This window comes from Leuresthes tenuis, unplaced genomic scaffold (assembly GCF_036924035.1).
Source record: "Leuresthes tenuis unplaced genomic scaffold, fLeuTen1.0.hap1 SCAF_20, whole genome shotgun sequence".
In the NCBI taxonomy this organism is placed as follows: Eukaryota; Metazoa; Chordata; class Actinopteri; order Atheriniformes; family Atherinopsidae; genus Leuresthes; species Leuresthes tenuis.
In genome coordinates, this window is record NW_027325374.1 from 23,488,442 (window position 1) to 23,512,233 (window position 23,792).

At 41.7% G+C, this 23,792-nt stretch overlaps 2 protein-coding genes across 4 annotated transcripts in view; one reads left to right on the forward strand and one right to left on the reverse strand.

Annotated features, from left to right (window-relative positions):
- Positions 1 to 13,995, reverse strand: part of LOC140278580 (DNA-directed RNA polymerase III subunit RPC4) — a 60,473-nt gene extending 46,478 nt beyond the window's left edge. The window contains exon 1 of the mRNA XM_072373621.1: positions 13,938 to 13,995. Coding sequence (XP_072229722.1) covers positions 13,938 to 13,966 — 29 coding nt within the window. The 5' untranslated portion in view covers positions 13,967 to 13,995. The remainder of the gene's footprint in view (positions 1 to 13,937) is intronic.
- Positions 13,342 to 23,792, forward strand: part of lrrc45 (leucine rich repeat containing 45) — a 46,472-nt gene continuing 36,021 nt past the window's right edge. Inside the window, exons 1-4 of one of the 3 annotated variants that reach the window (XM_072373620.1) lie at positions 13,342 to 13,401; positions 13,951 to 14,196; positions 19,861 to 19,922; positions 20,019 to 20,089. In XM_072373620.1, the coding sequence (XP_072229721.1) occupies positions 13,965 to 14,196; positions 19,861 to 19,922; positions 20,019 to 20,089 (365 nt within the window). In that variant the 5' untranslated portion in view covers positions 13,342 to 13,401; positions 13,951 to 13,964. The other 2 variants (XM_072373618.1, XM_072373619.1) reach the window with 2 other exon arrangements.

The following is a 23,792-nucleotide window of genomic DNA, read 5'->3' on the forward strand; positions in this document are numbered from 1 at the left end:
AATAATTATTTTCTAGGCAAAATACATGTGTCCGGAGCATGAACAATTCATTTCCGTAACAATGATATTTGGCTCCATTAAAATCCCTGTGTTCCAATAAATTGTTTTTTTTTATCACATGATGCCTTGTGTGGAAGAGAAGTTTCAAAATGGCTACTAGGTAAGATCATCTTTCAAGTTCTTCCAGTAGATATTTAAAAAATTTTAATTATATACACCCTTTGGCACACTACTACTGTTCATTACTGTAACAGGGTATATTTAAAATACTTTTGTAGATAATTATTTTATATTCTGTGGAAAAGTAACTTATATAGAGCCAAACTGTTAGTGAATATATTTCTGCCCAGTCATGCTAGCTATGCTAATTAATGCTATCAACATGGAACTGCCATTCATTACCGTAACGCTCTGCATTCATTACCGTAACATATGCAAGACTGTTACGGTAATGAAATGAAGTGTTACGGTAATGAATTATGTATGTATAATCAGGGCTACATATTTTGTGGTTCGTTATCTAGGGGTTATACTGTACTGTAGCAGCATTCCTTCTCATATCTACTAACTACCTAGCTAGCTGTAGCCATTTTAGCTAATAAAATTTTTTTTCCTTTAAAAATTCATAAAAAATTACAGGGTCTCTTAATTGACATGAGTTAGTACATTATGAAGCATTAATTAACTGTTTACAGATATATTAGCAATTCCATCCATCCATCATCTACAGCTTATCCGAGGGTCGGGTCACGGGGGCAGCAGCTTTAACAGAGAAACCCAGACGTCTCTGTCCCCGGCCACTTCCTCCAGCTCTTCCGGGGGGGACCCCGAGGCATTCTCAGGCCAGCCGAGAGACCTAGTCTCTCCAACGTGTCCTTGGTCTTCTCGGAAGTGCCTGAAACACCTCACCAGGGAGGCGTCCAGGAGGCATCCTAACCAGATGCCACCTCATCTGACTCCTCTCAATGCGGAGCAGCGGTTCTACTCCAAGCCCCACCCGGATGACTGAGCTTCTCACCCTATCTCTAAGGGAGAGCCCAGACACCCTGCGGAGGAAACCCATTTCAGCTGCTTGTATTCGCGATCTCGTTCTTTCGGTCACTACCCACAGCTCGTGACCATAGGTGAGGATGGGAACGTAGATTGACCAGTGAATAGAGAGCTTCGTCTTCTGGCTCAGCTCCTTCTTCACAACGACGGGTCGGTGCAGAGCCCGCAACACTGTAGACGCCGCACCGATCCGCCCGTCAATCTCACGCTCCATTAGTCCCTCACTGTGAACAAGACCCCGAGATACTTGAACTCCTCCACTTGGGGAAGGATCTCATTCCCGACCTGTAGAGAGCATTCCACCCTTTTCCGGCTGAGAACCATAGTCTCGGATTTGGAGGTGCTGATTCTCATCCCAGCCGCTTCACACTCGGCTGCGAATCGCTCCAGTGAGAGCTGAAGGTTACGGCCCGACGACGCTAACAGAACCACATCATCCGCAAAAAGCAGAGACCCGATTCTGAGGTTGCCAAATCGGACACCCTCAACACCCTGGCTGCGCCTAGAAATTCTGTCCATAAGTTAGGAACAGAATCGGTGACAAAGGGCAGCCCTGACGGAGTACAACCCTCACTGGAAACGTATCCGATTTACTGCCGGCAATGTGGACCAAACTCTGGCACCGGTCATACAGAGACCGAACGGCCCCTATCAAGGGGTCCGGCACTCCATATTCCCGGAGCACCCCCCACAGGACTCCCCGAGGGACATGGTCGAACGCCTTCTCCAAGTCCACAAAACACATGTAGACCGGTTGGGCGAACGCCTATTAGCAATTACTAATACTAAATATTAGCAATTATTGTGTATTACTTAAGAAACACAAGGGACCCTTATTGTAACCGGGGGCTCACACCAAAAGCGGCGTGAGCGGCCAGCTGCCATTCATTTTCAATGTAAGCTGGCGTCGATGAGCGGCCGGCGTTGTGAGCGGCACGTTGTGAGCTTCGTGAGCTTCAAAAGTTGAGAAAGGCTCAACTTTATGCAAATGAGCAGTGACGCGACGCGATGACAGCCAGATCTGGATTCCGAAGGTGGAAAAAAAGCAGAAAACGGCAGAGCGCAAACACAAAGAAACACTTAGAAGGCTGCCCACAGTACGATCCATGGTGAAAGAGGGAACCAATGTATGGATGGCTTATTATCTGCTAGTTGCTATACATACAAGCCACGCCCCTTTGGCCGCTTCCGGCTTCTCTGACCGCTTCTGGCAGAAGAAGAAGCACAGCCGCTCACAACGCTTTTGGTGTGAGCCCCCGGTAAAGTGTTACCATATTAGAAATATACTTGTGTCAAGACCAGCGGTATTCTATAATGTTGTATAAGGGTTAGGGTTAGAGATTTGGACAAAACATGTATAAAGGAGGGTTGAAAAGTTATTGATTGTTTGATTATTGTATTTGATTATTGTATTGTATTGATTTTTATTCGTATTGATTGTGGTTACACTAAACCTTATGACTTGCTCTTGATTCATTGTTTTATTGTAAAGTCGAGCTTAATTTCTCATTACCTAAGACAACCTAATCATTCAGTAATTCTAATGTAGCCTTGCATGATAAACAGTGAAAAAGATTGGACCATATAGCCTACTTTGTGAATACTAAAAACATGGCTTCTATGTATGAATGCCGTTTGAGGTCATTACCGTAACAAAACTTTTCATTACCGTAACAGCTTTTCATGACTGTAACACTTGCTGTATATGTAAATATTTGGATGGGAATGAGTGATACCTTCAAATTTTATTTTTGTACAGAAACTATTTGTCAAGTCTTTTCAGATTACTGAATTAACATTTTTTAATTACTTGTGAAATTTACACTACAGGAAAGATTTAGTGTAAAAAAATGCAATTTTGTTACGGTAATGAACATAATAACTAAAATTATTGTATCAATAAAAACATTTCTGAATGTTTACACTATGTGACTATTTTGAACTATTAACAGAACATGCATGGAAAAAATAAAAGGTCTACCTTTCATACATATTCAGTTATCATCAATTGAAAATGTGTTACTGTAAGGCAAGGCAAGGCAAGTTTATTTGTATAGCACAATTCAACAACAAGGTGATTCAAAGTGCTTCACAGAGACATTAAAACAGAAGAAATAAAAAGCATGATTTAAAATTTAAACAAAAGAAGGAAATAAGAACAATAGATAAAATCAGAAAAAATTATATATATGAAAGATAAAATCAATAGTTAAAACATGATTCCGTTTTGAAACTCAAGCTTATTCAAATGCAGCTGAAAATAGGTGTGTCTTCAACCTGGACTTAAATACACTGAGTGTTTCAGCTGATCTGAGGCTTTCTGGGAGTTTGTTCCAGACATGTGGAGCATAGAAGCTGAATGCAGCTTCTCCATGTCTGGTTCTGACTCTGGGAACTGATAAAAAACCGGATCCAGATGACCTGAGGGGTCTGGAAGGTTCATAGTGGGTCAGGAGGTCACTGATGTATTTTGGTCCTTGACCATTCAGAGCTTTATAGACCAGCATCAGAACTTTAAAGTCTATCCTCTGATGGACAGGCAGCCAGTGTAAAGACTTCAGAGCTGGACTGATGTGCTCCACTTTTTTGGTCTTAGTGAGGACTCGAGCAGCTGAGTTCTGGATGAGCTGCAGTTGTCTAACTGACTTTTTAGGCAGACCTGTAAAGACGCTATTACAATAATCAAGCCTACTAAAGATGAATGCATGGACTAGTTTTTCCAGGTCCTGCTGAGACATCAGATCTTTTAGCCTTGATATATTCTTAAGGTGATAGTAGGCTGACTTTGTTATTGCCTTAATGTGTTTGTCCAAATTTAGGTCTGAGTCCATCACTACACCCAGATTTCTGGCCTGGTTGGTAGTTTTTAGATTTATAGATTGAAGCTCTGTGGTGACTTTCAATCGTTTATCTTTGGCTCCAAAGACAATTACCTCAGTGTTGTTTTTGTTTAGCTGGAGGAAGTTGTGGCACATCCAGTCATTAATCTCCTCAATGCATTTACCAAGGGCCTGTACAGGCCCTCTGTCTCCTGGTGACATTGTTATATACATCTGTGTATCATCTGCATAGCTATGGTAGTTTATTTGGTTGTTTTTTATAATCTGTGCCAGTGGGAGCATGGAGATGTTAAACAGAAGAGGTCCCAGGATGGAACCTTGGGGAATTCCACATGTGATTCTTGTCTGCTCAGATGTAAAGTTACCTATTGACACAAAGTACTTCCTGTTCTCGAAGTATGTTTTAAACCAGTTTAGTACAGTTCCGGAAAGACCAGCCCAGTTCTCCAGTCGTTTGAGTAATATATTGTGGTCAACTGTATCAAAAGCAGCACTGAGATCCAGTAAAACTAAGACTGACATTTTTCCACCTTCTGTATTCAGACATATGTCATTAAACACTTTGGTCAGAGCAGTCTCAGTGCTGTGGTGCTGTCTAAAGCCTGACTGGAAGGTATCATAGCAGTTATTTTGTGTTAAAAAGTAATTAAGCTGTTGAAAAACCGCTTTTTCAATGATCTTACTTATAAATGGGAGATTTGAGATGGGCCTGTAGTTGTTCATTTGCGTCTTGTCAAGATTGTCCTTTTTCAGCAGAGGTTTAATTACAGCTGTTTTTAGTGGCTCTGGAAACACACCTGACGTTAAGGACAAGTTCACAATCAGTAACAGGTCTGACTCCAAAGTCTTTGAGACCCCTTTGAAAAAACCTGTTGGTAGGATGTCTAAACAGCAAGAGGAGGACTTCAGGTGACGTAAGATGTCCTCCAGGTCTTTACTGTTAATGGGTTGAAATAGTGTCATGGTGTTTAAACCGGTTTTCGGTGGACACAGTACATATGCTGAACCTGCTGCTGATGTACCAACTGCTTGTCTAATATTTTGGACTTTGTCTATGAAGAATTTGGCAAAGTCATTGCAGGCCATGGTGGAATGGAGCTCATTTGCCACTGACACAGGAGGGTAATGAATTTATTTGGTCAACGACTCAATAAACCATTCCGAAAATGTATTAAAGAACGTGTATTGATCACTAATTTTAATTGAGCCAGTAAATTGAGACCCTGCTTAATACTAATAAGAGAAAAAAATAGCAAAATTGACCTAAATTTGTTTTTGCAAAGGTTAGGACAGTTTCGTGAGAATCACCCAGATGTATTTTGGGCCTAAAACCATCAGTAGGCTTTTAAAATCTATTCTGTGACTGACTGGAAGCCAGTGTAAAGATTTTAAAACTGGTGTGATGTGTTCAAATCTTTTATTCCTGATTAAAACTCTAGCAGCAGCGTTCTGGATGAGCTGCAGTTGTTTACAGACCTTTAAAGTAATGGAGTCTACTGGAGATGAATGCATGGATGAGTTTCTCCTGGTCTTTTTGGGAGAGAAAACCTTTAATTCTGTTGATGTTTCGGAGTTGTTAAAAAGCTGTCTTTGTGACAGTTTTGATGTGGCTGCTGAAAGTCAGATCTGAGTCTATCAACACTCCAAGGTTACAAACTTGGTCAGTGATTGTAAGGACCCGAGTCTCAATGCTGACACTTTCCTCTTTGCTACCAAACAGAATGATCTCAGTTTTTTCTTCATTTAATTGTAGAAAATTCTCTCTCATCCAGGAGTTTATTTCCTCCAGACACAGTACATCTGCTGGGCTGCAGTCGTCTGGTGACAGAGACACATAAAGTTGTGTATCATTTGCATAACTGTGATAATTGATGTTAAAGTTCTGCAATATCTGACCCAAAGGGAGCATACACAAGTTAAACAGAAGAGGTCCAAGAATTGACCCCTGGGAGACTCAACAAGTCATGGCCATTCACTCAGATTCATAGCTGCTAATTCTAACTAAATAACTTCTAAATTGGATCCAGTTAAGGACCGCTCCAGAAGGTCCAACCCAATTTTCCAGTCTATGCAACAGGATTCTGTGATCTACAGTATCAAATGCAACGCTGAGATCCAACAGAACCAGGACTGAAACATAACCAGAATCAGTATTCAACCTCATGTCGTTTAACACTTTGACCAGATACTTTATTCATCCCTGGGGGGGGAAATTCAAATTTGTCAAGTAGCTCAAAAAAATGACAAAAGATTAGAAATATTTACAATGATTGTTTATTAGACAACAACAATACTACTACTACTACTAATAATAATAATAATCAATGACTAAATTAATAAATAAATCAATTTGAGAAGAACACGTCAACAGTTACTGTTAAAAAGCATTATGATTGTGGGTACAAAGGACCCCTGAAACCTCTCAGTCCTGCAGCGCAGTGAGATGAGTCTCTCACTGCAGCTGCTCCTCTGTCCTGTGGAGAGGATGTTTATTATTCTCCAAAACAGAATATAATTTCCTCCTCATCCGTTACTCCACCCACAGCACTGAGAGGGTCTAGCTTTCTGCCTACAACAGAACTGGCCTTTTTTACCAGTTTGTCCAGGCGCCTACAGTTTTTGTCTGTAGTGCAACTCCCCCAGCAGACAACAGCATAGAACAGTACACTCTCAATGATAGTGTGATAAAATGTGCACATCATGTTTCTACAGACTTTGAAGGACCTGAGCCGTCTCAGGAAGAAGAGACGGCTCTGGCCCCTCCTGTACACTGCTTCCATGTTGGCAGACCACTCCAGTTTATTATCCAGCACCACCCCCAGGTATTTGCAGGTCTGAACAGTCTCTATCTCCCCTCCATTAATGCAGACTGACTGGTATGGAGTTTTAGATCTCCTGAAGTCCACCACCAGCTCTTTGGTCTTGGTATTGTTCAGGAGCAAAGTTATTTTTGGTCCAGCCATAGAAGGACTCCTGTGAGTCCTGTCCTTCTATGGCTGGTCCCTGTACTCCTTCTCCTGTCCACCGCGCACACATGCCACAACAGCCGTATCATCAGAATATTCCTGTATGTGGCAGGACTCTGAGTTGTACCTGAAGTCCAATGTTCACAGGGTAAAAAGAAAAGGAGCCAAAACAGTACCCCACAGAGCACCAATACTGCATTCCAGTGTTCCAGAAACACATCTCGCCATCCTGACCTACTGTGGTCTGGCAGTCAGATAGTCTATAATCCAGGATGTCAGGGAGGGGCCCACACCCATATCTAGAAGCTTATCTTTCAGTATTGGAGGCCATATGGTGTTGAAGGCACTGGAGAAGTCAAAGAACATGATTCTCACATATAAACCAGGCACATCCAGAGAAGCATATGCCTGATGAAGCATGTACAGAATCGCGTCTTCCACTCCTATGTGTAAACTGGAGGCGGTCAAGATCCTCGGCCACCTGCAATCTCATGCAGCGAACAAGGTCTCTCCAAGGTCTTTATGATATGAGATGTCAAAGCCACCGGTCTGTAGTCATTCAGCTCCACCGGTTGCCCTAATTTGGGCACCGGTATATCCACAGCACCGGGACTTTTTCCAACTGAAGGCACATATTGAAGAGCCTCTGAAGAGGGACTGCTAGTTGACCAGCACAGTCTCTCAGAAGCCTTGGACAGACTCCATCTGGGCCTGCAGCCCTCCCTGACTAAAGTCTTGTGAGCTCAGCTCCAACCACCTCTGTAGTTAGACACAGAGGTTGTAGCAGAGGAATGGCGACAGGAGTGATGTTGCTATCAATTATAGAGATGAGGGTAGGGGTGCAGCTGGACAGAGGAGGGTTAGTTGTGGGAGTTGCTGCAGAGGTGGAGGTGCAGCTGAGCTGAGGAGGCCAGGTGGTGGGAGCAGCCACAGATGTGAAGGTGCAGCTGGGCTCAGGAGGCCTAGATGTGGTAGCTGCCACAGGTGTGGAGGTGTAGCAGCTCAGGAGACCTCACGGTGGATGCTGCCATAGAGATGGAAGTACAGCTGGACAGAAGAAGCCTGTTGGTGAGAGTTGCTGCAGAGGTGGCGGTGCAGTCAGGCCGAGGAGGAGGCTTGGCGATGCGAGTTTCTATTGAGGTGGAAGTACAGCTGGGCAGTGGAAGCAGTATAGCAGAAGCAGCTGTAGTGGTGGGAAAAGCCACACTATCAAACATATTGAAATATAGGTTAAAAGTATTGGCTCTGTCGACATCACCTTCCAAAGACTGAGAGTTATTCAGTCTGTATCTAGTGATGGTCCTCATGCCCCTCCACACCTCATTGGTGTTACTGTTCTCCAGCTGTCTCTCTACCTTTTTCTTGTACTCCATCTTATCTCGATGTAGTGTCTTTTTCAGCTCCTGTTGTACATTCCTCCACCTTTCTCCATCCCCATTCTGGAACGCCCTCTTTTTCTGGAAGAGGAGGCCTTTGATGGTTTATTATTTGGATAGCATCTTACAGTCCCCAATGGAATCACAGTATCCCTACAGAAGTTAACATAGTCTGTGATGGTGCTGACCCTCCCATCCATGCCAATGTCCATTTCTTCTTCCTCCAGCAGTACAGCCCAGTCTGTGACATCAAAGCAGTCTCTCAATGCATGACGCGCCTCTGGTGACCACTTCCTGAAAGATCTGGTAGTAACAGGAAGTCTTTATACACAAGGTCTGTGTGTGGGTTGTAGATAGACCATGCTGTGATCAGATCTACCCAGTGGTGGAAGAGACACTGCCTTGTAAGCCTCCTTCACATTAGCATAGAACAGATCTAATGTCTTTTCTCCACGTGTTGGACAGTCCACATACTGTACAAAGCCAGTCAGGCAGGAGGATAGAGAGACGTGGTTCCTTGTGATTGCAATGAATGCCTCAAGATGCTGGGTCTGTATCCGAGCAACGGCGTCATGGATGATGTCACACGCCGTTGTCAGTGCTGCCCTTGGTGGAATGTAAACAACGATGACGACTGTATATGGGAACTCTCTGGGCGCATTGAAAGCATGCAAACCAACTGACAGCAGTTCAATGTCTGGACAACATATCCTCTCCTTAACGGTCACATTGCGGGGGTTAACCCATCTCTGATTAAAAAACAGGATAATACCCCTGCCTTTTCCGCTTACTGCTCATACTCGGGTCACGATCCGCTTGTATGGCTGTGAAGCCGGGTATGTCCACACATGAGTCTGGTGTGTTGTCGTTCAGCCAGGACTCAGACAGACAGATCAAACTGCTCTCCTTATACAGCCGTTGGTTCCGCACAAGCGCCTCTAGCTCATCACACTTATTAGGTAGCGAGTTAGCGTTTCCCATAATCACAGAGTGCAGAAAAGGCTTGTACCTCCACCTCCTGTTGTACCTCTTTGCCTTTCGTTTTGCTCCAGCTCTGCATCGACGGTACAGCTTTTTTAGCTCAGTTTAATTCCGTGTCTAATCCTTGACAGTGCTGACAGTTGTGTACACTGGTCTCATACTTGTAGCAGTGCACATTGTCAAAAAATATTAATTCACTCCACTCTAGTTTTCCTCCCAGAGTGGAGTGAATATTACTTTGATCATTTTTAGAGTCGCACTTCTTCCTCTATATGTATTGGAAGAAGTGTGTTAGACATTTTCATAGCCTATATTTATTTCTCTGTCTTGGAGAATTATAAGTAGTGAAAATAGAAACCCTTTCTTGAAAATCCCTGCATCTGCGTCCTGCGGGGTCGTGACACTTTCATTCAGAAAGTCATTGAGCTGGTAAAATACAACTTTCTCAATAATCTTAGACATAAAAGAAAGGTTAGAGACAGGTCTGTAGTTGTTCATCACAGAGGCGTCGAGAGTTCTCTTCTTTAGGAGTGGCTTAATGGCAGCTGTCTTTAGTGACTTGGGAAAAATGCCTGATACCAGTGAGTTGTTAACTATTTGTAGGAGATCACTTTCTGGTAAAACAGGTAGGTAAAAACAGTTTTTAAAAAGTCAGATGGTATTATGTCCAGAGTGCAAGTTGCTGATTTCAGATGCCAAACTGTTTCCTCCAGGATTTTTAAATCAAGTTTTCTTGTTGGTCTGTGTGACGTGAATGTTTTGTCTAATTGTTTTGATTTTTTGGCTAAAAAAGTTGGCAAATTCGTTGCATTTCTCAGTAGAGAGGAGGTCTGGGTTTAACTGTTTTGGAGGATTTGTGAGTTTTTCAACCATAGCAAACAGAGTTCTAGAATTGTTGACATTCTTATTAATCAGTTCAGATTAATTCAGCTGTCTGGCCTTGCACAGCTCATTGTTATAAATACGCAGGCTTTGTTTGTACAGCTCATAGTGAATCTGAAGCTTTGTTTTCCTCCACTTACGTTCAGCTTTCCTTCTCTTTTCAGGTTTTTGACTGTAGTGGTGTTTCTCCATGGTGTTTTCTGTTTGCTCAAGGTGCTCTTGATTCTTATCTTGTTGCCACAAACCAAACATGTCCAGCACAGAAGAAAATTCTTTGGCATTACCATCCGTCATATTATCTATGTGAATGTTAAAATCCCTGGTCAAGATAAAATGGTTAAAATCAGTCAAGATAAGAGCCGATAATCCAGAAAATTCATCAATAAAACTTGCACAGTATCCTGGAGATCTGTAAATTATTAAGAACAGAATTTTAGGAACACCTTTTAAAATAAAACTAAGATATTCAAAAGAAGTGAAATCACAGAATGAGATCTCTTTACACTGGAATGTATCTTTAAATAAGGCAGCTTCTCCCCCACCTTTCCTCCCATTTTGGCATTTATCCATGAAACTAAAATTTGGGGGTGCTGTTTCATCAAGAACAGTAGCACTTGTGCTCTCTGTTTGCCATGTTCCTGTCAGAAAAAGAAAATCTAAATTGTGTGAGATTATGAAGTCATTAACTAACAGTGACTTATTGGACAGAGCTCTAATATTAAATAGACCTAGCTTTGTGGAATTTAAACTGGTCTCTGAGTATTCTGAGTTGTACGTGGTACCGTTAACAGATTAGATAGATTCACCCAGCAAGTTGACTGTTTTTGATTCCTTCTTTTACTAATACAGGAATCCTACTGGGTCCCAGCTTGTTCTCAGAACAGCTGTCAGTAGTAAGACTACTATAACAGGAATCCTGAACGCATCATGGCATGTAATCTTTGTTTTGAACTCTGCTGCTGCTCCTTGAACATCCTGCACATCCCCTTGTGCCCTGCTCTGCCAGGACAGATGATGTACAGGGAGGGGGTGCCCTGTGTTTTTTTGGTAGATGGTGGTCCCTGGAGTCCTGGCTGGGATAGAGACATCCTTTGGAGACCTTGGGTGATGTGGAGTAAAGTGTCTGGTGAGGGGGGAGGGCTGGGGGTTGTTTGCCTCTCTGCTGTGTCCTTCACTCTCATCTGTACACTCATGTTTGGGTTTGCTGTCCCAACGGCATGACGTAGGTGTGCACCAAGTAATCTGAATCCAGTTTGATTTGGATGCTCATCATCAGGTGTGAAATGCTCCTTACAGTTCCAAAAGATATTGACGTTATCAATGAACTCAATAACTATGTGTGCACGCCAAGGCACACATAGGTCTGCTGAAAAGTTCAATTCCTTTACCCACAGTCTTTCTTCAGGATCTCAGAGCCAGTCTACCTTCTCAGAATATCTAAAGACCCCGTGTGTATAATGATCTTCATGCCATCTGGATGTGTAGACAGAATGGTCGGCAAGATATCTATCAGTTCCATGACTGATGTATCAGAAAAAGTTATATTTTCTGTCTTTGCCATTCTGACATACTGTGTTACAGAGTCACCAATCAGAGTGGTATCTATTCCATTTTGTGTGGAGGTGTAGATTGCTTCTGTAGTCCTCACTGTGGTTGTGGGATTTGGGCTTCTTCTAATATTCTGGTTAGCCCTTGGCTGAGTTTTGGGGCCATTTCTCATGTTATTATTAATTTTTGCATTACATTCATCACCACATATTGTATTTGGAATCAACGGGTCATATCTATTATGCAATGGGACTTCAGGTGGTGGAGTGAGTACTGGAGGTTTAGGTTTCGTGCTGGGTTTACCTCTGCGACAGACAACATGAGACCAGGTCCTGGCTGGGGTTGCTGACATCGGTTTGACACCAACACTGTTCCAATAAGAGCTATCAGTCGGACCGGCCGGTTATGGAGCTTCACCATATATTCCAGTGTCATTTGGACACATCCAGGGAAGTGTGTCAGCCAGGTCTGCAGCGTGAGGCTCCACATCAGCTGTTATCCCGCGTAGAAAAATCTGAGTTCGTCCTTTGGCACATGAAGGTTCCACAGCCTGCACAGGAGCTATAATAGAGTCAGTAAATCACTCGTTTGCATTAATGTCTTGCAGCGTTTCAATCCTCTTCTCGAGCTGTGTTATCTTTACAGAGAGTCACTCACACTCTGTGTAGCTCACTGATAATGCAGGGTTAGGAGACATTGTTCTGTCCGATTCTCTTTGCAAACCGGAGGGCTAATACCGTTTACAAGTATACACTTAAAAGAAAAGAATTAAAGAACAAAAAGTATAAGATTATTTCCAAGACTTGTGGAAAGACGTAAAATGATTTAAAAGTGAATAAAGGAGGAAGCAGAGAAACGTCTGCACTCTTTAGAAGCAGGAAGGACTTCACACAATATTTCTTGTAGGAAAGTTCAACCTGCTCACTGTCACATAATCTTCTGTCATCAGACTTCTCTTCTTATTTGGCCTATTTCAGCACACTTTACAACCTTCTTGACAGCCTCAGCATATGAAACCCCTCCATTTGTCTCCCTGCACCCTCACAGCTTGCTGATAATGTTCACACTCATGACTTCCCTCCATCACATTTAACAGTAACTTTGACATTTTAAACATCCAAAAGGATGAACACTCTTGTCTGGAAGAGCCTTCTCCTTAAAAGATCCATGACAACCCCCCAACATCTGCACTTATAACTTCACCAAGCTCTTCCTTCAGTATTCTGCAGGGTTTGATTAACTGAAACTCAACTGTTCTTCCTTTTAATTTGAATATGATTGTAAATGTCTCTGCATATTCACCTTCCTGATTTTTCCTGTTCCCTGCTGACTTGTCCCTCCATCCGAATCCTGTTATCCCAACCCCACCCTCTCTTACACCTCTCCCCTCACTGACCTCCTTGTTGTTTTCGCTGTATAAAGGATTCAGTTCGAGAAGTGGTGGATAAAGAGACTCACTGCTGCTTTACTCCCATCTGCTGGTTTATTAAGATAACAAACACATTTTATTTGCAGTTACAATCTCTTCTAACATGATATAACCCGACAAAGACTAACATTCTGTGACTAAACTTTTTTCAGTATTCGTTTGCTGTCATTTGCGTGGTACAGGATCAGGGTGACCTTGGAAATGTATGCTTTCGAACTACGCTGACCAAGATGCTTTGCGCCGAAATCCACTTCCTAGTTACTGGTTTGGTTTCCTTCTTATGTCAGCTGGTACATGTGCAACGACAGTGACTTCCTGCAAGCTTTTCGGTTTGTGTTGTTATTCTTTCTTTCTTTTAAGTGTTTTCCTTTTACCTGTATCGATCTCTTTATTATTATTCAGAACACAGCATCAAACGCTTCCTTTTTTGGCTTGTTGGAAAAAAAGAAATATTTCCCCGCGCGAGCTGCGTGACTATGAGCTTAAAGGAGGTATGATGTGTATTTCAACAGCGATTCATTAGGCCGGTACATTTTGTATTTGATATTTGTATTTGTTAGTGATTTGTCAAAAGTAATAAACTAGCTTTAGTGTCACTTTACAATTGAGTGAAAATGATAAGCCGATCATTTAAAAACTGTTATCAACGATGGTGTGCCCCAACCGACACCATGAATAAAAAAAGTTATTTTAAGTTTACAGTCACATCAGACAATAAAACGTGGTGGATCCTCACATTTTGGGAGCAAGCCAAGAAAATATGAACAAATTAAGTGAGGTGATCATTGTCAAAATAGATAATTTTCTCCAGTTACTGGACATGTCCCCAAGGACAGAGGAAGGAAGTAATGAAAGCTCTGTTTACCTTCGATGATCAGGAATCTGGTGACCCATGATGGAGGATTTCAGGCGGACATACCTGAGACTGTGTAAGGAGGGAGGCGTAGAAGCTCAAGATAGTGTCCTGGCTCAGCTCCAGAAAGGCAGGACTGTTCAGAGTTCCAGACTTGACCTCAGTGGGCAGAGCCTGTCTGCAGATACCTGCAGTGTGCTGGCCAGGGCCCTCCAGAAAGATACTTTCTTTACAGAGGTGTTGCTTAGTGACTGCATGCTCAGCGAAGAAGGTGTGTAAGCCTACATTTAGCTTGATCAGATGTATTAATTATGTGTATTTCACCTGGCAGGAAACAGTTTGTGAACATATAATTGTGAATATATAGTCATGTGAAAAAGTAGATCATCCTCTTTCAGTTATAAGGTTTTATGTATCAGTACATAATAGACTAAGGTGACCAGATTTCTGAAATGAAAATTAGGGACATTTTCAATGCGGCGGTAAAATATCTGCCAAATAAACAAACAAAAAAAAAACCTGCCAGTTCACACAAAATAAATAAGTTAATACACAACATACCATTTATCGCGGCCGCTGGTTTCCTTTTCTTTCCCTTTTGCCGACTCTAGATTGTTGTTGTTGACGCTGCTGCGTCTGTATGTCAAATGACGTATTCTCCGGTGATGCGTTAAATGGCTACCGTAACAACGGGTGTTACTTTGAGTCTGTGCGCATTCCCCCCCCATTCAGTCTCAAAATTGGGGACATTTTCGGTGACAGCTTTTCCAGGGACAGGTCACCCAAAGCGGGGACTGTCCCCGGAAATTGGCGACGACTTGTCACCTTATAATAGACTGAATCATCAGATCCTTCTGGTTTTATGCTGAAGTAAATCCAGTCTCAGATAAACACCAGAACATGATATATCAAGCTGTGTCCTTATTTATTGAATACACTGCTGAAAAACACTGCTGAAAAACTAAGTGAACCCCTGATCCAGCAGATTGCAGCAGCTTCAGCAGCAGTAAGTTGAAGTAATGGTTTTCTGTGTGACGTTATCAGTCTCCCACATGGTTGAGGAGGAATCTTTTCCCACTCTTCTTTCCAACACAGCTCACAAGTGGGAAGCTGACAGTTTTTTAACATCAAATCTCATCATTATCTTAGAGTTTGCTCAACCGGGGCTTTGTTTAATGTTTTATATCCCAACAAGTAGATCTGACTTCCAATTGGTCGTATTTAATGTTTTAGCAGTTGGTATTTTCCATTTGTTGTTGAATGCACCATCAGTATGTGGGTAACAGCTGGTACAGGTGAAATATTGAAATAAACAACAGTTCGTAATATTAGCCCCTAAAAACACAGAGGACTGGAGCGTCAGCGAAGTCCAGAGTTTATGAAGCCGAGGATTTACGGCGTGAAATCTCCACTGCAGCCATTATATTCTGGTGTGCGTGTTTTTACAACTTGAGCTGTGTAACTCACGAGGAGATTGTGCCGAAAAGACGGATCAGTAGCTACCAGCTGTCCATGGTCCAACTGCACATCCTAAAATGATCTGCTTGACCAGAGGTGTACAGTTGAAACCAGAAGTTTACAGACACTGTATAAATATACACAATCTTTTTTTCCTCAATGTCTGACATGAAATCAGATTAAACTTTTCCTGTTTTAGGTCAATTAGGATTACTAAAATTATTTCTATTTGCTAAATGCCAGAGTAATGAGAGAGATAGTTATTTAGACATTTATTACTTTCTTGAAAGTCAGAAGTTTACATACATTTCATTAGTATTTGGTAGCATTGCCGTTAAACTGTATGACTTGGGTCAAACGTTTTGGATAGCCTTCCACAAGCTTCTCACAATAGTTGGCAATTTTGGCCCATTCCTCCTGACAGAACTGGTGTAACTGAGCCAAGTCTGTAGGCCGCCTTGCTCGCACATGCCTTTTCAGCTCTGCCCATACATTTTCAATGGGCTTGAGATCAGGGCTTTGTGATGGCCACTCCAGAACACTGACTTTGTTGTCCTTAAGCCACTTTGTAATCAGTTTGGCAGTCTGCTTCGGGTCGTGATCCATTTGGAAGACCCATTTGCGTCCAAGCTTTAACTTCCTGGCTGATGTCTTGAGATGTTGCTTCAGTATTTCCACATAATGTTCCTTCATCATGATGCCATCTATTTTGTGAAGGGCACCAGTCCCTCCTGCAGCAAAACAACCCCACAACATGATGCTGCCACCCCCGTATTTCACAGTTGGGATGGTGTTCTGAGGCTTGCAAGCTTCCCCCTTTTTCCAAACGTAACAATGGTCATTATGGCCAAACAGTTAAATTTTAGTTTCGTCCGACCACAAGACATGTCTCAAAAAATTAATGTCTTTGTCCCTGTGTGCATTTGCAAACTGTAATCTGGCTTTTGTATGTCTCTTTTGGAGTAATGACTTCTTCCTGGCAGAGTGGCCTTCCAGCCAATGTCGGTACAGTGCACGTTTCACTGTGGATAATGACTCACTCTTACCAGCTTCAGCCAGCCTCTTCACAAGGTCTTTTGCTTTTGTTCTTGGGTTGATATGCACAGTTTGGACCAAATCATGTTCATCTCTGGGACACAGAATCCGTCTCCTTCCTGAGCGGTATGATGGCTGGATATTCCCATGGTGTTTATACTTGCATATAATTGTTTGAACAGATGAACTTGGCACCTTCAGGAATCTGGAAATTTCACCCAAAGAATGAACCAGACTCATGCAAGTCCACAATTCTCTTCCTGATATCTTGGCTGATTTCTTTTGACTTTACCATGATGTTACACAAAGAAGCAGTGTGTTTCAGGTGTGCCTTAAAATACATCCACAGGTGTGCCCTTTCTTAAATCAAATCTTGTCAATAAACTTATCAGAAGCTTCCAAAGACATGACATCATCATCTGGGATTTCCCATATTATTTAAAGGCATAGTAATCTTAGTGTATGTAAACTTCTGACTTTGAAGTAATAAGAAATGATCTAAAAAAATTCGTCTCTCATTATTCTGGCATTTAGAAAATAGAAATAATTTTGGCAATCCTAACAGACCTAAAACAGTAAAAGTGATTGTCTGTTTCATGTCAGACAGTGAGGGGAAAAAAGCGTGTCTTTTTATACAGTGTATGTAAACTTCTGGTTTCAACTGTATATTGATGTAAGAAACGGGAGCTGCTGTACAGTCTCTCTTTGTGATTTTGACCAAAGCATGTCACGAAGAGCTCAAGAAATTGTGTCAGCCAGTGAAAAAAACACTTGATGTCTTTTTTAAGGTCCCACCACAGCATTTCAGTCATGCTGAGGTCTGGACTCAGACTGGACCATTGCAACACCTTGATTATTTTCTTTTTCACACATTCTGCTGTAGATCTGCTGCTGTGTTTGAGATCATTGTCCTGTTGATGAGCCAGTTTCATCCCAGCTTAAGCTGTGGGACAGATGGCCTCACATTTGACTCTAGAATACTTTGGTATCCAGAGGAGTTCATGGTGGACTCAATGACTGCAAGGTGCCCAGGTCCTGTGGCTGCAGAACAAGCCCATATCATCAGCCCTCCACCACCGTGCTTGACAGCTGGTATGAGGTGTTTGTGCTGATATGCTGTGTTTGGTTTCCTCCAAACGTGCTGCTGTGCATTATGACCAAACATCTCCACTTTGGTCTGGTCTGTCCAAAGGACATTGTTGCAGAAGTCTTGAGCTTTGTTCAGATGCAGCTTTGCAAACCTAAGCTGTGCTGTCATGTTCTTTTTAGAGAGAAGAGGCTTTCTCCTGCAGCCCTTCCAAACAAGCCATCCTTGTTCAGTCTTTTTCTAACTGTGCTGTCATGACCTTTAACCTTTAACATGCTAACTGAGGCCTGTAGAGTCTGAGATGTAGCTCCTGGCTTTTTCACCTTGGGGTGAACTTGCTGGGACGTCCACTCCTGGGAAGATTGACAGCTGTCCTGAATGTTTTCCACTTGTGAATAATCTTTCTCTCTGTAGAATGATGGACTCCAAATGGTTTGGAAATGGCCTTATAACCCTTCCCAGATTGATGAGCAGCAAAAATTGCTTGTCTAAGCTGATGTCTTTCCTCCTTGGCATCGTGTTAACACACACCTGAATGCTCCAGCGGTAATGGTTCACTTCGTTTTTCACAGATTGCCTCTATGTTTGTCTTAGTTTTTGTTTAATAAATAATGACGTAGTGTGATACGCCACCTGTTTGTGTTCCTGCCCTTTTTACTATAATTCTGTAGTGTTTACTACACTTTCTTTTATGCAGCTGTAACAAGTAAATTACCCTGTGTGGGATGAATAAAGTATATATCTCATCTAATCTTGTTACTCATCTTTACTTTATTTTAAGACTTGATAATAACCAAAATAATTAGTTTTTATGTTGTAAAATATAAAACTTTAGAATTGAAAGGGGTGGACTTTCTTATTCACATGACTGTATCTGTGGTTGCAATATGGCTAATGAGTGACTGAGACTTGACAACAGTGAAGACCTGTGGCACAAGGAATAAGTAGACCTGTCAAGCTTACACACACGCACTCACCCACATGCACACACAAAACACAAACTTCAGAAACAAACAAACAGAAATAAACAAAACAAAATCAATTCTAACCCTAAAACCAAGTTCTGACTCTTTCACTGCACCACATAGCACACACAAACAAGATGGAGGGCTCTGCCTTAATGTCCAATGTACACCCCCCCCTAGCACATCCTGCACCTCTCACCACAAGGTTTCTTTGGTCCCCAATGCACCCGCAGCACATAGTACCAACAAGGCAAACTACACCATACACAACCACACCTCCTTCCCTTTTTCCTTCTTCTTATTTGTTCCTCCCCTCCTGACTAAGCTCACAACATTATTCGAACAAACAAAGGACAAATGTATCTAAGCATATATGGTATAAATGGTAAATGGATTGTACTTGTACAGCACTTTCCTACTCTAGCTGAAAAATTTGCTTTTATACTACATGTCACCCATTCACTCACACAGCATCTAAGTCCATTTAGGCTACACCAGTGTTTCTCAATTCTGGTCCTCATGACCCACCGCCCTGCATGTTTTCAATGTTCCCCTCCTCCACCACACCTGATTGAAATGAATGGCTCCTTATCAGGCCACTGCAGAGCTTGATGACGAGCTGATCATTTGAATCAGGTGTGGTGGAGGAGGGAAACATCGAAAACATGCAGGGCGGTGGGTCATGAGGACCAGAATTGAGAAACACTGGGCTACACAGTGCTTTCTTCTATGCATTCACACACTTTTATACACTGATGGATGTATCGGTAGCCAACGTGGTGTTTAGTGTCTTGCCCAAGGACACTTCTACATGTGGCCCAGGGAAGCCGGGAGTTGAATCGCCGACCTTCCGATTGATTGGTGACTGCTCTTCCTCCTGAGCAACAGCCAGCCCGAACCATGGTCCCTACTTGCAAATTCCAGAGTGATCAGGAACCTTACACAGCAAATTTCGCAATACTTGGAGTGTACTCGCAGTCACCCGAGTTACCTCGCCCCCCCATATCTGTCTGATCTCCTCTCCATCACCATCCCCTCTCGCTCCCTCAGGTCTTCCTCCTTCCTCCACCTCTTTGTGCCCTCTGCCCGTCTCAGCACCAAACTCTGGAACTCACTCCCACCAGACATCCGCAACGTTGACTCTTTACCCCTCTTAATATCAAGCTGCATTCTCCCTCTAGCCTCATTGCTTTTTTAACTTGTATCATGTTATTTATTGTGTTTTTAATGTGTTGTTAAGTGTCCTTGAGTGTCAGGAAAGGCGCTTTTTTTAAAATAAAATGTATTATTATTATTATTATTATTATTGTGTGACAATATGTAAATAGACTGTACTTGTATAACGCTTTTCTAGTCTAACTGTCTGCTTCTATTCTTGTGTGTGACTCAGGTGCCAAAATACTTCTGACAGGACTGCTTACAAACACAACTGTACAATTCCTAGATCTAAAGGTAATGTCTGTCAAGTTATACTGTTTACACACAGAGGAAAATGGGTTTTTATTACATTAAATATGCCTTTCAGTTTATGAATATTATTGTTCACAGGGAAATAACCTGAGATCGACTGGGGCCGAGGTGTTGGGAAAGGTGTTGGCATGTAACAAGACTCTGCGTAGGTGAGAACCTATACATTTGAATTAAATTGTGTATTACTTTACTAATCACTCAAAGGAAATTATATTGCTGCTGTATATTATTAAAGATATGCTACTGTCACTAAAGACAGCTGCCATTAAACTACTCCTAAATAAGAGAACTCTAGACGCCTCTGTGATGAACAACTACAGACCTGTCTCTAACCTCTCTTTTATATCCAAGATTATTGAGAAAGTTGTATTTAACCAGCTCAATGACTTTCTGAATGAAAGTGGAAGTCTTGATAACTTTCAATCAGGTTTCCGACATCATCGCAGCACTGAAACAGCTCTGGTCAAAGTGTTAAACAACATTAGGTTGAATACTGATTCTGGTTATGTTTCAGTCCTGGTTCTGTTGGATCTCAGCGCTACATTTGATACTGTAGATCACAGAATCCTGTTGCACAGGCTGGAGAAATGGGTTGGACTTTCTGGAGCGGTCCTTAACTAGTTCAGGTCCTACTTAGAAGGCCGGAGTTACAATTGGCAGCTATGAATCTGAGCGAGTGGCCATGACTTGTGGAGTCCCCCAGGGGTCAATTCTTGGACCTCTTCTGTTTAACTTGTATATGCTCCCTTTGGGTCAGATATTGCAGAACTTTAACATCAATTATCACAGTTATGCAGACGATACACAACTTTATGTGTCTCTGTCACCAGACGACTGCAGCCCAGCAGACGTACTGTGTCAGTGTCTGGAGGAAGTAAACACCTGGATGAGAGAGAATTTTCTACAATTAAATGAAGACAAAACTGAGATCATCCTGTTTGGTAGCAAAGAGAAGAGGGTCAGCATTGGTAAATACCTTGAGACTCGGGCCCTTACAATCACTGATCAAGTTTGCAACCTTGGAGTGTTGATAGACTCAGATCTGACTTTCAGCAGCCACATCAAAGCTGTCACCAAGGCAGCTTTTTACCAACTCAGAAACATCAACAGAATTAAAGGTTTTCTCTCCCAAAAAGACCAGGAGAAACTCATCCATGCATTCATCTCCACTGGACTCGATTACTGTAATAGTCTTTTAACTGGACCTCCCAAAAAGAGCATTAAAAATCTGCAGCTCATCCAGAACGCTGCTGCTAGAGTTTTAACCAGGACTAAGAGATCTGAACACATCACACCAGTTTTAAAATATTTACACTGGCTTCCAGTCAGTCACAGAATAGATTTTAAAAGCCTACTGATGGTTTACAAATCCCAGAACGGTTTAGGCCCAAAATACATCTGTAATATGTTCAGAGAATATAAACCCAGCAGAGCTCTTAGATCCAGTCAGCTGGTCCAGTCCAGAGTCAAGACTAAACATGGAGAATCAGCATTTAGCTGTTATGCTGCAAACAAGTGGAACAAACTGCCAGAGGAGATTAAACTGTCACCAAATGTAAACATTTTTAAATCCAGGTTAAAAACATTTCTTTTCTCATGTGTCTATGCATGAAATCTGCACGATATCTTTTAACTTACCGAGACTGTTGCTTGTTTGTATTCATTTTAATTATTTTATTTCTTTCTATTTATATTCTTTTATATATTTGAATTATCTTTTTGCTCCCTGCTGCAAGGCTTTTATTTATGTAAAGCACTTTGAATTATTTTGTACATGAAATGTACTGTACAAATAAATTTGACTTTGACTTACTGCTATAAATAACTAAATAAAAATTTTAAACATCAGCAGACAAACATTCAAAAGTTTGTTGTGTAGCAGGGAGGTATGGTGGAAATCTTCATTGATCACCATCAATATTACCTCAAAGAATCCTAAAAGAACTGAGAGTTTCAGCAGACCTGCATTTTTCTGGAAGTTTGTTACAGATATTTGGAGCATAAGAACTAAAAGCTGCTTCTCCCTATTTGACTCTGACTCTGGGGACAGAGAGCAGACCTGTACCCGAGGACCTGAGTAGTCTGGATGGTTCTTTTGGTAAAATGAGGTCACTAATATATTTGTGCCCTAAACCATCAAAGCTTTATTAACTAACAAGGGTATTTTAAAATCTATTCTTTGAGAGACAGGAAGCCAGTGCAAAGACTTCAGGACAAGGGTGATGTGATCTACATTTTTGGTCCTTGTGAGGACAGGAGCAGCAGCGCTCTGGATAAGCTGCAGCTGTTTTATGGACTTTTTAGTCAGACTTGTAAAGACACTAAGTAATCTAATCGACTGAAGATAAGTGCATGGACCAATTTTTCCAGGTCCCGTTCAGACATATATCCTTTGATCCTAGAGATATTCTTCAGGTGGTAGTAATCCGACTTTGTAACAGTCTTAATGTGGTTTATGAAAACTCAAGTCTGAGTCCATTGCTATACCCAGATTTCTGGCCTGATCAGTGGTTTTTATTTGTTGTAATTGAAGCTATGTGCTGACTTTTGATCGCTCTTCTTTTGGTCCAAAGACGACCACCTCTGTTTTGTCCATGTTTAACTGAAGAAAGTTGTGGCACATCCATCCATTAATTGCTCTATGCATTTAGTCAGGGCCTGTACAGGACCATGGCCACCTGATGATACTGAGATATAAAGCTGTGTGTCATCACCATAGTTATGATAACTTGTTATGTTGTTTCTTATAATCTGAGCCAGTGGAAGCATGTAGATATTAAATAAAATAAAATTTATCATTTGACTCACATATAAAACTGGTTTCTAGGACTGCCTTCTTTCACCTTTGTAATATTGCTAAAATCAAGAATATCCTGTCTCAGGGTGATGCAGAGAAACTAGTTCATGCATTTGTTACTTCAAAATTGGACCACTGTAATTCTTTATTATTGGGCTGTCCCACATATTCTCTGAAAGGCCTCCAGCTGATCCAAAATGCTGCAGCCAGAGTTCTGATGAGAACTAACAGGAGAGATCATGTTTCTCCAGTTTTAGCTTCTCTTCATTGGCTCCCTGTTAAATTCAGAATAGAATTTAAGATTCTCCTCCATGTCACATTCTCCTCACATGCCATCTTCTTTTAGTTCTCAACAGAAGATGGGGAACCCTCACCAAGGATCTGACGTTTATGCCCACCTCTTTGGGTTTCTTGGTGTTGTTTCTGTCACACGACTCTGCCGGCCTGTACACTCACTCGTCTCCTTCAGTTATTAACCACTACAGTTGAATAAATGGTGTTGCCTGATTTTAAAGAAATTCTATTTGAATAAATGTCTTTATAGATTAGTAAGTCAACACATCTTTGTCACTTTTAACATTGTGTTTAACTATAAAATCCTGACCGGCTTCTGTGTAGAATGTGATGCTTAGATTTTCTTTCTTTCTTCTTTTTTTTTTTAATGAAAACTCTAATATGAGAAGGATGCTCAGTTGTGACAACATAATTTCCTGCCATAGACATGGGCTATTGCATGTTGCTGATATTTTTGTTCTATGTGGTGTAGGATAACCACGACTGATTAATTTGTTGGGGGGCTTTGCTGTAAAAAACTGTTGTAAAATCATGTTTTTCACTTGAAATTTTATGCTAGTCAGCCAGATTGCGAGGCAGTGTATCCTGCTTTTATATGAAGAACCGTACACAGGTTGGAATTGGCCATTATTCTCCTCCTGTGACCAGGAGGTCCGAAATGAGTTCTTTATTAATACATCTAATACTGCAAATCATCCTATAAAGGATTTTTGATAAGCACTTAAACCAGATTTTCTCATTGTGAAGTAAAATGCACTGGG